General features: G+C 38.5%; 1 protein-coding gene and 1 pseudogene across 1 annotated transcript in view; both read right to left on the bottom strand.

Moving 5' to 3' along the window:
• Positions 1 to 1,805: 1,805 nt before the first annotated feature.
• LOC110340853 lies at positions 1,806 to 3,017 on the bottom strand (annotated as a pseudogene).
• A 554-nt stretch (positions 3,018 to 3,571) lies between these two features.
• The window catches only part of Efcab13 (EF-hand calcium binding domain 13), a 76,246-nt gene continuing 64,931 nt past the window's right edge, over positions 3,572 to 14,886 (bottom strand). Inside the window, exons 26-29 of the mRNA XM_040748068.1 lie at positions 8,479 to 8,547; positions 7,301 to 7,444; positions 4,585 to 4,656; positions 3,572 to 3,741 (exon numbers count right to left, since the gene is read on the bottom strand). Coding sequence (XP_040604002.1) covers positions 3,572 to 3,741; positions 4,585 to 4,656; positions 7,301 to 7,444; positions 8,479 to 8,547 — 455 coding nt within the window. The remainder of the gene's footprint in view (positions 3,742 to 4,584; positions 4,657 to 7,300; positions 7,445 to 8,478; positions 8,548 to 14,886) is intronic.

Below are 14,886 nucleotides of genomic sequence, written 5' to 3'. Positions count from 1 at the left end.
AACTGAGGGGGACACAGTCAGCCTCCAGAGTCAAGTGGCAAGAGCCTAACCACCACCTAGCAGTTTAAGCTTTGGTTCATGTGTTCAGATAACACTGTGGGTGCTTAGTAAAGCCAGGTCCAGACAAAACAAAACAAAACACATATATATAGTATGCTTAAAATGTGCTTAGATGCAAGAAAAAAATGGGTATAGACAATAATAGAAATAATAAATAATAATTTATGTTTAAGTTTATTTTAAAATAATAAAGTCTTTAAAGAAAGAGCAAAATAATTTTTAAAAGGCCACATAAAGATAGGAAATACACAGGGTATCTGGATTCCATATGGTGCTTTGTTGACTTTGAATTTTTTAAATGACAATGTACAAGAAACAATAGCTACTGAGAGATATTGTATTATGAAAACTGCTAAATTAAAACAACCTATATATTTCAAGAATGTCTTTTAACTTCAAAATAGAAGTTAAAAAATATGTTGTGTTAGGGGATAGGTTATGCCTTTGCTTCCACAGAAAACAAAAAGTTATCATTATCTTCAAAATTGATAAAGACCAGATTTGACTGGGGGAGACAAAAAAAAAACAAGGAAGACTACAGTACAGGTGTCATATAAGTTGATCCCTCTTCTCTGAAACTGGATGATACATAATAAATCTTGTTGGCTACAGAGTCCTTATGACAGTTTGGTTATGTAATCCATATAGACTTATAAAGTGGACAGATGCCTTTTATCTGCTCCAACATAAAACAAAAAGTCATCTTTAACTAACTATACACACTTTACATTCCATACTTGTGTTAATGCATATATGTATGTTTCCTTTAAAACTCTGTATTTTCAGAAAAAAAATAACACAACAATGAAGACAAGTAGACTACATGATCCAGTCTCAAAATGCCTCTGTTGCAGCTTCCTCAAAATTCTGTATCCAGAACAACTTTAAAGCTGCTGGCTGAGATGTTTCAGCCTCACAGATTATCCAGTCAGGACTTCAGATAAGCTCACACTTTCCCATTACACACAGATTAAATAACAACAAAAAATAATACAGCTAGCTCTCTCAAGACTTGACACTATTTTAATTTTCTTGGGGTCCCCTAACGATACTGTTGTCCCGAGACAGTAGGAAAGAAATTTAAGAAAATGATTCCCAAGGGGTGGGGTGGGTAGTTTTTGGTTGTTTGGTGGGTTATGGATATTTGTGACCATTTAGGGGGGTTGTATGCAAATTATTACTGGTCATGGCAAGTGAAGAAACTAAGCAAGGGAGGTAAGATTCAAGGACCTCCTTCTGAAAAGAAAAAAGGGTTACACAATTGATAGGATAAAAGTTGAATCTTCTTTAAACTAAAAAGTAGCTATTAATCTCAAGTATTTCACATTGGTACAGATACAAATTTAAAGTTATTTTTGTTATACTGTATATGTTTCTACTCTTGCTTAAGGTATTGTACCTATGCAGCTCTTTTAAAAAATGTAAAGTTTTAGTCCTTGAAACCTATTTAGGATAATAAAGAAAGACAGGCTAGTAGTTAGTCATCTATAACAATCAAACTTATAGTAGTGTTAGGTATGTTTTCAAGGTTAAATAGAGATATATTTTAAATAGATGGTCTTCAAATACTTCGAAGACCTACAGAATATGACATTCAAAATGCTTTAATAACATAAGGATTTTCGTGACAGTGAGACATGTCTGCTCCTGGCAGCATCAAACTACTTCAGAGACGGTGATGGGCATCAAGGACCCACCATAGAGAGTTTGCTTTCATTCATGGCAAAGTTAGCCCTTGCCTCAACTGCTGACAGTATGCTGTCCAAATTGGACACACAGAACACAAAAGAAGGCAACTGTCAAACTTTGCCAAGGCAAGGTAGGACAGTAATTCAAAATTCCTGCTTCACAAAAAGTCTGATAGATATTCTAAGCCTGTAGAACAAAGATGGATGCCCCAACATTACAGACAAATCATTGGTGACTGTCCGTGCAGGTGGATCTGAGTTTGACTCTCCAGAAAAGCCAGGTTTTGTGTTAGGGGATAGGTTATGCTTGCTCTATACTTCCTGTTTACTCAAGTAATATTATATTCGTCTCAGGTTTTTAATGGAACTGAAGACAAGATAGCTACAGTTTTACAATTTTCCTTGTTACCAAATTCAAAAGAAGCTTACATAAAAAATGTAAAGTTTTTAAGGTTGAGAAACATAAGAGTTTAAATTGTTTATCTAAGAAAATGTTTTGAGGTCTGGTATGGTAGTTTTAAGATGGTGGTACAAGTTATGACAGAAATTGGTTTAGATATTAAATATTAAATTCATCAAGATAGAATAGATAATAATGTATTTTCTCTGAATGTGCCAAATACAAATGGGTTGGATATTGTGAATGTAATTCTTATCTGATAATTGTTCTTTTTTAGGGCAAAGAGAGAAAATTTTGTTTGGTGAAGGCAAAGATCATCCAGAAGAGACCAGATGGGCCATGTGCTGTGATAAGGGCCTAGGAGGAGCCACATAGAAATCTCCCACTGGACAAGGCACAGGCTCAGCATATGGAAACGTCCTCAGCCATACAGCACCATCTGGACAAGCTCTTCATAGTTGGCACAACCATTGCTGTCCTTGTGTCCTGCCACCAGCATCTCCACCTCTTCCTCTGTCATCTTCTCCCCCAGTGTGACAAGAACATGATGGATTTCAGCACCCATGATGCTACTGCTCCCTTGTCAAACACATGAAGGCCTTCAACATAACCCTCCCAGATCCCCTGGCCCTTGTTGTTGGCCACAGCCTGCTGCATGGACAAGAAACGCTCAAAGTCCAGCACCGTCACATTCACCTCATCACTCCTGGGGCTCCCCAGGACCTTGAGCACCTCGGCGTTGGTAGAGTTCTGGCCCAAGGCTCTCATCACGTTCCCACATTGGCTGTACAGGATTTTGCCATCACCTGTTCAAACAGCTGGAAAGCCTCCTTGAATTCTGCAGTCTGGTCTTCAGTGAAGTCACACATCTTGGCTGCTCTGTTCTGAAGGACCTTTTCTGGCAGTAATCCTGGTATTGTTCTTTATTGTACATAGTTTTACTATGTTAGAGTTAAAAGTTTTCCTTTTAATTTAGACAAAAACAGGGAAATTTGGGATATTTGTACTATAATTGGTGTGATAAAGAGCTGAGTGACCAATAGCTAGGCAGGAAGAGGGTAGGTGGGACTTCCAGAGACAGAGAGAACTCTGAGAAGAAAAAAAGCAGAGAAGCCAGGAGACATGGAAAGGAAACAGGAAGTGCAAGATGGAAGAGAGGTAATGCCACACAATAGAACATAGATTAATGTAAATGAGTTAATTTAAGTTACAAGAACTAGTGGGACAAACCTAAGCTAAGTCTGGGCCTTCATAATTAATAATAAGTCTCCATGCCATATTTGGGAGCTGGCTGGCAGGACAGAGAAAGGCTCATTACACATGTACCCATCAACATCATCATCATCATCATCTTGGGGTAGATTATACAGCATGTAAACTATATCTCAATGTTAAAAAGACACTGAATAGTTTCAAAGAAGGACTATACAATAGGAAAGAAGAATTCACCATCAATAGAGGCCTTTCTCAGGATCTCCTGCATTGTATTGGAGCTTATTGGAATTCCAGTACTGCTGAGATTCGAGATCAGTTCCTTTGCAGGCATTTTATTATTTCTGATATTTTCAAAAGATGTAATCGCTTTCAATAAACCTGCAAATATAGGAGGAAATGAGAATAGATGTTAACACTGACATCAAGTCCTTTTTAATTCTTGGTACCCAGCCTACAAAAAGGAAACAGGTATATCTTTAAAGGAATTCTGAGTGAAAAACCTTTTAAAACACATCAGCAGGTCTTGTCTTTAGAAGTCAAATAAACAATAAACAAAATCAAAGGGCTGTTAGGTAAGAGCTCCTTTGCTGCTCAATTCCTGAGGAAGCTCATTTTGGCCGTCAACTGTTTGCTCTCAGAGGTGTTGCTGCTCCACACTGCACTGTAACAACAGCAGCACTCAAGCTTGCCAACAGCCGGGCAGCAGTTCAGAGCGGGAGATCCAGGAGCAGAAACAGAAGTCAAGGAGTTGAGGAAAGGAAAAGTATGAAAGAAAACTCTGATGTAGACCAACAGGAGAGAGCTTTTCTTAGACTTCAGGAGCCATCCTCCTTCACAAGCACGTCTGCTAGCTTTCCAGTGTTGTTCCACAGCATGTGTCATATATGAGACAATAACCACGTCGATATTCTCAGAGATGAGGGGGAAATGTGCCACTGGAGTAACATGGGGTATTTCTACACTACAGCTTACATATACTGAGACAAGAAATTTGTCCTACAGAGTCATTATAGGTATGAAATTCTGAATAATTTTAATTATACTGCAAGCACAAATTAAGTATGATAGGGAGTGAGAAGTCTAGAGATAATATTTAAAATAAGGCAGAGGAAACTTTGAGAAAACGCTAAAAATAAAGATAAAACATATTGTGTTTAAGAAATGTTTAAAATACCATAAGATGATCTTTAAAATTTAATTTTATTCTTCTATTATGCTTACTGCTGAATGGTGTTGCTAGACTAGACGAGTTGATTAAAGAAGCAACTGTGTCCTCTGAGGTCACTTCTTTTTCTGCAAAGTTAACAAAAAGTAGGGTTTAAATGAGTCGATCTAAAACATGACAGCAGAAGCTGGAGAGACAGCTCAGCAGCTAAGAACACTGGCTGCTCTCGTGGAGGACTGGGGTTCACTTGCAGCACCCATAGGGCAGCTCATGACCATCTGTAGCTCCCACTCCAGGGGATCTGACTCTCTTCTGACCTCTGATGGTATCAGCCAGGCATGTGGTACACAGACACACATGCAGGCAAATATCCATACACACAAAATAAAATCTTTTGTAGGAATTAAAGCAATAATTGTGTTTATTATCATTCCACTCAACTTAAATATCTCTGTGATCACAACACACTGGTTAGATTGAGAGAATGCAAATACATGCATGAGCACACATCTCCCACACTCACACAACATACACACACAACACACAGAGATTCAAGGTTCATGTAGTCCTGGCTCTCTTGGAACCTGCTCTGTAGACCAGGCTGGCCTCAACTCAGAGATTCACCTTCCTCTGCCTCCCCAGTGTCAGGTTAAAGGCATGTGCCACCACTGTCCAGCAAGAATCTAATTTTCTCACACAACACTTACCCTTACCACCTGTGATATTTCGAGTATTCCATCTTCTTTTTAATGCTGTTTAAGATCTATCACGTTTATTAAATAACTCATGTGACCCCCCCACTTTTAAAACTCATACACAGGTTATATAGGATATATATATAGTTTATCTTTTTATTTGTTATACTAGTATCATTAGCAGATGATTAATTTGAATATTTTTAGTCTCTCAAATTTTTCATTTTTTACAAATTTCTTCATTTTTAAAATGTTTATGCTTCTCTTGTACATTAGCATCAACTTATTTAATTAAATACAAAACAGTAGAATAGAATGCACAAAATTAAAACAACAAAAAGTAAACACATGAGAAAATACAGTAGAAGGCTATATTTACACTAGACATAACAAGGCAAAGACTTCAGTAACCACAAAGAATCAATTCATGGTATGTGGTGGGGAGTGACAGCCTATGGAATGTCAGATTAAAAGCCTTGAGATATAAATATAAGTAAATAACAAGGGGAACCAACCTCAACTCCCAAACACGCTGAAAAGAAGAGTTCCTAAAGGCCAGGGGAAGGTCAGCTCAGACTGTTCACAGCCACAGATACTCTCTGCTGTCCAGACATCGGAACACACAAGCTTACTCCTAGATAGTGACAGTGTCTACCCATCATTTCCTCATGTTTTCTCCTCCATTCTCCCAAGTGCTCTGCCATCTACGTCTTTAAAATAAGTCTATTCACGAAGCTATAGTCAATGTATTTTCTGTATATTTTACCTTTCATTTTTTATGTTATTGCAGTTTTGTATTCAATGGCTTGCAGAGTTATATTTTGAGGAGATAATTTGCATGATTAGTGAACACTCAGGTTGTTCTCATATTTTCATTATATTTCCATGAAGATCTTCATTCCTAAATCTCTTTGTTGCTTTTAAAACATTACTCTCAGGTAAATTTCTGAATTAACTAAGTTTTATGGGCCATTGTTTTTATCCAAAATGTATCATATGATAGAACAAAGACAATCTCAGCAAATTGTCACACTCCTTACATTCTTTATCCTCTAAGAGTGTTTAATACCAACTGAAATTCAAGTACTTTATAGTTAGTTAAATTATGCATTAGAATATATAAGCAAGATAAGTATACATATATACATATGGTATACATATATGCATATTTAAAAAGATATCCTGTGTGCTGGAGATAAAGCTCAAATGGTAAAGTGTTTGCTTAGCTACACAAAGCCCTGGGTTTGATTCCCAGGACTGCATGAACTAGGCATGACGGTGCACACTTGTAGATAGAGGTGCAGAAGAATCAGAGGTTCAAGAGCATCCTCGAACAAAATAAATTTGAGGCCAACCTAGGAACAGCAAAACGAAACAACAGGGCAGATATCCCAAAGATCCCATACTGAACAAACGTAACGTAATTCAAGGATACAAATATCAGGTCAAAGCTTCTCAGTTAAGTAAATATTAAAAAGCAGATTCATTTAGTTATTATAAAGAATGATGGAATTACAAAACTGAGAGACAAAAGTTTCTGATTGCATTCCTCTCGGAGCAGCCAGCTAAGAGTGTAACAAGCACTGCTGCTGTGCACCTTGATACAGACTGCAAGCTGTGCACATCAATTCTCCTTGCAAAGAAAATGGGACCATGGCAGTGGATGCCTTCTGATGACTCCAGAAGTCACACACATCTTGTCCTTTAGTAGCTCCCCAGCCTAAGCATTCTATGACTATGATAATGGTGAAGAGAATAGTATTATATTCTGTATCAAAAGAATCCAAAAACGCATGTGTCATCCCTAGAATCCAGGGCTGAAGAAATAGAAATGCCATATTTTTATTTTAACTATTGCATTCCAATAAATGAGAATCTGTTTTCAAAGCATTAACAAGATTGCTTCTACTAGTCTCAACCAAATAAACACTCTCTAAACATTCTCCATTTTGACTAATATGTGGGCATCAGTTCCATAAAGAGCTCCCTAACATACGGTATTATCATTCTTTTAAAAAGAGCCTGTGAGGCTATACAGCCTGTAAAGCAAGACCTGAGTAGAAACTGAAGCACTCACCATCCATTTCAGAAGTTGGAAACACCTCAGGCTGCCCTTTCTCCTGGAAAGATTTCTTAAAGTTCTTTAAGACAGACAAAAGGTCGTTAACTTCAACTTTTCCATCAGTGATTTTATCGACAACGTTGCATATGTCCTCTATTCCTATTTTGATGGCAAAATATAAAAGCAGGGTTACTACATCCAACTAATCACATAACAACCTGATTGCGCGTGTGCCCTTGTGCACAGGTGCTTAGCTTTCTATTTTGGTTTTTTGAAAGAGTCATTCAATGAGACTTTGGTTGGCCAGTTAAGCTACACATTTGATCAGGGACCCTCCCATCTCCACTTCCTCTCACTGCTGGGATTAAAAGCATGCATTATCATTATTTCTGCATGCTATATGCCAGGCTTTTTTTATGAGCACAGCCAATAGAATTCAGGTCCTAATTCTTGAACTCTTTCCAGTCCCATAGTAACTTGATGTGAATGAAATGCATTCATTTTCCAGAATACCTGTTTTTTTTACTTTGTTAAAAGGGGAGTGCTATAAAATTTAGAGGTTTTGATGCTCAATTAGAAAACAACATAAATTAAGACATTATCTTAAGCATTCAACTCACAAAGCTAAACAACAACCACCAAAGCAACCCCTAATGGTGCTAAGGTCCGTGGATGTAGCTCAGTTTAGATGCTTGCCTGGCATGCAGTCTCCAGTACCACATAAGCATGATGCATACCAGCACCTGGGGGGGTGCAGGCAAGAAGGTGAGATGGGATTCTGCTAAAAATTACACATACTGGGGAGCTGGGGAGCTGGTTAAAGTGCTTGCAGCACAATGGTGAGGGCCAGAATTTGAATAACCAGCACCCTCAGAAATGACTAGCAAACATAGTAATCCACCAGTAATCCCAGTCCATGAAAGAGACAAGGGATCCCAGAGCAAAGTGACTAGGTAGACTAGACCCAATCAGTGAGCTCTGGCTAATGTGGGAAACCCTGACTCAATATATAAGGTAAAGAGCGACCGAGGAAGATAACAACACCAACCTCGGGCCTCTCGAATACAAAGTTGCACCCACACACATGCTAGCATGCATACACATTTGCATACAAACATACTAAAAACACAAATTCATATGTAAGCCTACAAGCATGAAGCTTCTGTTTGCATTTTTTCAAAATTTATACTTACTCTGGCACTCATTAAATACATCAGTGTGAGCCAGCTCTCTGATGATATCCTTAAGCTGAACCACATCACCTTTGGAACAAAAAGAAACAACAATTTAGATATTTTGATTTAAAAAAATACTACTTTTATAAAGCCAGCATTGTAAAACGCAAAAATAAAAAAGAAACCCCTGCCACAGAGCTTCCCATCCCAGCGGGAGCCAAGCACCCCAGATCCCAGGTCTTCTCTTCCACCAACAAGATCAGGGGGCCAGCGGGTCTTGCAGCAGGACCAAGTAAAACAGGCACTGCATGCAGACCTGCATTCCAGTGCCTGGGTATTGCCTAGGGACTGCCACAAGCCTCCCATCCCGGCAGAGGCCAAGCACCCCAGATCCCAGGTCTTCTCTTCCACCAACGAGTCCAGGGGACCAGGTGGGAGACTGCACACCCCAGATTCCTGGGCTTCTTCTCCACCCACGGGACAAGAACTAGGATGAGGAATAGAAGAACTACCACAGTATTGGACTTCCTTGCACCCACCGAAAGGGAACTCTGGTTCCTTAACCACCAGACCAGTAAGGGGCTCTTTCTGAACCCACTAGAAGAAGAGATGGGAAAGAGACAAAACAAAAGCACACTCAGCAACAGAAAAACAAATATGACACCTCCAGATTCTAGAGACTCCACACCAACAAGACTCCAACATTCCAACGCAAATGAAGCAGAAGAGAATGACCTTAAAAACAACTTCATGAAAATTATAGAAGCCCTAAAAGAGGATATAGGAAAATCCCTCAAAGAAATGGAAGAAAAAACAAACCAAAAAATGCAAGAAATGGAAGAAAAAAACAAACCAAAAAATGCAAGAAATGGAAGAAAAAGCAAACCAAAAAATTCACAAAATGCAACAAATGGACGAAAAGATAAAACGAAAATTGAAAGAAACAATTCAAATAGTGCAAGGGTTGAAAACTAAAATAGAGACAATAAAAAAACAATTTGAAGAAAGACTGGAAATATGGGACACCATGAAAAGACCAAACCTAAGAACAATAGATATAGAAGAAGGTGAAGAAAATCACCTCAGGGGGACAGAAAACATATTCAAAAAATCATAGAAGAAAACTTTCCCAACCTAAAGAAAGACATGGCAATGAAGGTACAAGAAGCTTATAGAACACCAAATAGAGTGGACCACAAAAAAAAAGCTCTCTTGCCACATAATAATCAAGACCCCAAATATACAGAATAAAGAAAGAATATTAAGAGCAGCTAAGGAAAAAGGCCAAGTAATATATAAAGACAAACCTATCAGAATTACACCTGACTTCTCCATGGAAACTCTGAAAGCCAGAAGGTCCTGGATAGATATTCTACCAACAATAAGAGACGATGGATGCCAGCCCAGACTATTATAACTGGCAAACCTCTCAATCACTATAGGTGGAGAAAACAAGATATTCCATGACAAAACTGGATTCAAGCAATACATATCCACTACCCAGCCCTACAGAAAGTTCTGGAGGGAAAATTCCAACCCAAGGAAGTTAACTACATCCAGAAAAACATAGGCATTAGATAATCCCACTTTACCAACAGCCAAAAGAAAAAAGGGGTGGAATTCCACACATAATTCCACCAACAACAACCATTCCAAATCAAAGAAGAATGAGAAATCAATGGTTATTAAAATCCCTCAATATTAATGGCCTTTATTCACCCATAAAAAGACATAGGCTAACAGAATGGATTTGAAGCCAGAACCCATCCTTCTGCTGCATACAAGAAACACACCTCACCCTCAAAGACAGGCATTACCTGAAAGTGAAAGGTTGGGAAAAGATTTTACAATCAAATGGACCCAAGAAACAAGCAGGGATAGCAATCCTAATATCTAACAAATTAGACTTTAAAATAAAATCAATCAAAAGAGATGAAGGAGGTCATTGCATACTCATCACAGGCAAAATCCACCAAGATGAAGTTTCAATTCTCAACATCTATGCTCCAAATATAAAGGCATCCACTTTCGTAAAAGAAACATTATTAAAAGTCAAATCACATATAAAGCCCCACACACTTATAGTGGGAGACTTCAACACCCCATTCTTACCACTAGACAGGAATACCAGACAGAAACTCAACAAAGAAGCAAAGGGTTTAATAGAAGTTATGACCCAATTGGGATTAACAGACATCTACAGAACATTCCATCCACATAAAAAAGAATATACCTTCTTCTCACCACCACATGGAACCTTCTCAAAAATTGACCACATACTTGGCAAAATATCAAACCTCAGCAGCTACAAAAAAAATTGGAGTAACTGCATGCATCTTATCAGACCACCATGCGTTAAAATTAGAATTCAACAACAACACAAATTGCAGAAACCCTACAAAGTCATGGAAATTGAATAATGCACAACTGCACCATTCCTGGGTCAAAGAAGAAATAAGAAAGGGATTAAAGACTTCCTAGAATTCAATGAGAATGAAGACACAACATACCCAAACCTATGGGACACTTTGAAAGCAGTGCTACAGGGGAAGTTCATAGCAATAAGTGCCCACATGAAGAAATTGGAGAATAGTTATACTAGAGAATTAACAGCACAGCTAAAAGCTCTAGAACACAAAGAAGCAAACTCCCCGAGGAGGAATAGACGCCAGGAAATAATCAAACTGAAATCAATAAAGTAGACACTAGGAAAACAATACAAAGAATCAATGCAACGAAGAGTTGGTTCTTTGAAAAAATCAACAAGATAGACAAACCTTTGTCCAAACTTACCAAACAGCAGAGTGTGAACATGCAAATTAACAAAATCAGAAATGCAAAGGGGGACATAACAACGGACTCTGAGGAAATTCAGAGAATCATCAGGTCATACTTTGAAAACCTGTGCTCCACAAAATTCAAAAATTTAAAGGAAATGGACGACTTCCTGGATAGCTATCACTTGCCAAAATTAAATCAAGAACAAGTAAGCAATTTAAATAGACCTATAACCCCTATGGAAATAGAAGCAGTCATCAAAAGTCTCTCAACCAAAAAAAGCCCAGGTTCGGATGGCCTCAGTGCAGAATTCTACCAGAAATTCAAAGGACAGTTTATACCAATTCTTCTCAAAGTATTCCATGCAATAGAAGCAGAAGGGTCTTTGCCAAGCTCTTTCTACGAGGCTTCAATAACCTTGATCCCCAAGCCATACGAAGACACAGCTAACAAGGAGAACTTCAGACCAATATCCCTCATAAACATTGATGCAAAAATACTCAATAAAATACTGGCAAATTGGATCCGAGAACACATCAAAACAATCATTCACCATGATCAAGTAGGTTACATCCCAGGGATGCAGGGACGGTTCAACATACAAAAATCCATCAATGTAATCCACCATATAAACAGGCTGAAAAACAAAAATCACATGATCATTTCACTAGATGCTAAAAAAGCATTTGACAAAATCCAACATCCCTTCATGATAAAGGTCTTGGAAAGATCTGGGATAACAGGAACATACCTAAACATAATAAAAGCTATATATAGCAAACCAACAGCCAACATCAAACTAAATGGACAGAAACGCAACGCAATTCCTCTAAAATCAGGAACAAGACAAGGCTGTCCACTCTCTCCATACCTTTTCAATATTGTGCTTGAAGTTCTAGCCAGAGCCATATGACAACAAAAGAAGATCAAGGGGATACAAATTGGAAAGGAAGAGGTCAAACTTTCACTAATTGCAGATGATATGATAGTTTACATAAATGACCCAAAGAACTCTACCAGGGAACTCTTACAGCTGATTAACACCTTCAGCAAAGTGGCAGGCTACAAGATCAACTCAAGAAAATCAGTAGCCCTAATGTATACAGATGATAAAAGGGCTGAGAAAGAAATCAGAGAAACATCACTCTTTACAATTGCCACAAACAACATAAAATACCTTGGGGTAACACTAACCAAACAAGTGAAAGACCTGTATCACAAGAACTTTGAGTCTTTAAAGAAAGAAATTAAAGAAGCCCTCAGAAAATGGGAAAATCTCCCATACTCTTGGATAGCTAGGATCAATGTAGTAAAAATGGCAATCCTACCAAAAGCAATCCCCATTAAAATCCCAGCACAATTCTTCACAGACCTTGAAAGGACAACAATCAATTTTGTATGGAATAACAAAAGACCCATGATAGCCAAAACAACCCTGTTCAACAAGGCAACGTCTGGAGGCATCACAATCCCCGACCTCAAGCTCTATTATAGCTCTGTAGTCCTGAAAACAGTTTGGTATTGGCACAAAAAATAGACAGGTAGACCAATGGAATCGAACTGAACACCCTGATATTAACCCATACATGTATGAACATCTGATCTTCGACAAAGAAGCTAAAAATATACAAAGGAAAAAAGAAAGCATCTTTAACAAATGGTGCTGGCATTACTGGATGCTGGAATGTAGTAGAATGTGGGTAGATCCATGTCTATCGCCATGCACAAAACTTAAGCCCAAATTGATCAAAGACCTCAACATAAATCCAGCCACACTGAACCTCTTAGAAGAGAAAGTAAGTGGTACCCTTGAATAAATTGGTTCAGGAGACAGCTTCCTGAACACCAGTAGCACAGACAGTGAGATCAACAATTAATAAATGGGGCCTCCTGAAACTGAGAAGCTTCTGTAAGGCAAAGGACACAGTCATCAAGACAAAAAAGCAGCCCACAGAATGTGAAAAGATATTCACTAACCCCACATCTGACTGAGGGCTAATCTCCAAAATTTACAAAGAACTCAAGAAGCAAGTCTCCAAAACACCAAAGGATCCAATTAAAAAGTGGGCTATAGAACTAAATAGAGAATTCTCAATAGAGGAGTCTAAAATGGCTGAGAGGCACTTGAGAAAGTGTTCAACATCCTTAGCTATCCGGGAAATGCAAATCAAAACAACTCTGAGATACCATCTTACTTCTGTCAGAATGGCTAAAATCAAAAACACCAATGACAACTTATGCTGGAGAGGTTGTGGTGAAAGGAGAACATTCCTCCATTGATGGTGGGAGTGCCAACTCGTATAGCTACTTTGGAAATCAGTATGGAGATTCCTCAGAAAAACAGGAATAAATCTACCACAAGACCCAGCAACTCCACTCTTAGGCATATATCCAAAAGATGCCCATTCATACAACAAGGATGTCTGTTCCACAATGTTCATAGTAGCATTATTTGTAATAGCCAGAACTGGGAAGCAACCTAGATGCCCCTCAACCGAAGAGTGGATAGAGAAAATGTGGTACATTTACACAATGAAGTACTATTCAGCAGAAAAAAAAAACAATGGAATCCTGAGATTTGCAGGCAAATGGATGACACTAGAAGAAACCATTGAGTGAGGTAACGCAGTCACAAAAAGAGAAACATGGCATGTACTCTATAATATATGGATTTTAGACATTGATCTGGGGAGTGCCAGCCTACAATCCCATGGCCAGAGAGTTTGGGAAACAGAACCTTCATTCAGTGGCTGATGGAAGCAGAGGCAGACTCCCACGGCTAAGCAGTGAGCTGAACTCAAGAAATCCAGTAACAGAGAGGGAGGACTGATGACCAAATGGGTTAAGCCTGGGCTGGTTTAACCCCCAGAAACAGCTGACCTGACAAGGGTTAGCTCTTGAATCCCAGACTGATGCCTGGGAACCCAGCATGGAACTGATCAAGATCCCCTGAATGTGGGTGTCAGTGAGGAGGTCTAGGTAATCCATTGAGCCTTGGGTAGTAGATCAGTATTTATCCCGGGTATACACACGGACTTTGGGCTCCCAACCAACAATGAGAGATGAACTCTCACCCTGAACTCTTGGGGGAGGGTCTAGGCCCTGCCCTGGATGAAATGACAGACTATGGACACCCCCATGGAGGGTCTCACCCTCCCTGGGGAAATGAGGGGATATTGGGAGGGGGTTGGTGGGAGGGAGCAGGAGGAGGGGAGGGAAAAGGAGAGTGACCTGGAATTGACATGTGAAACAACCTTGTTTCTAATTTAAATTTATATTTAAAAATTAAAAAAAAACAAAAGAAAGGGGGAAGGTAAATAATAGTCAACACCTACCAGAACCATAATAAATTTCAAACATATGATAAATCTTTATATGCCATGTATGAAGTAAGATGGCTCAAATTTGTAGGGATAATTTGATATCATTTCTTAAAAACTTTTAAAAATTAAATTGGAAACTTGTAAGGATAAAAACAAAACAAACAAACAAACAAAAAAGAAACCCAACAATTATCTTGGAATATGTGATAAGCAGATCTAGAATAAAAGCTATCAAGATATTTCTTTTAAAATATGTCCCTTCATTTTATGGACTCAGTAAGTTATATTTATGAACATATGTATATACAAATGCATATATGCATAC

Source organism: Mesocricetus auratus, unplaced genomic scaffold (assembly GCF_017639785.1).
Source record: "Mesocricetus auratus isolate SY011 unplaced genomic scaffold, BCM_Maur_2.0 Super-Scaffold_100007, whole genome shotgun sequence".
Lineage (NCBI taxonomy): Eukaryota > Metazoa > Chordata > Mammalia > Rodentia > Cricetidae > Mesocricetus > Mesocricetus auratus.
Note: the sequence above shows the minus strand (reverse complement) of the source record. Positions and strands in the feature narration are given on the sequence as shown.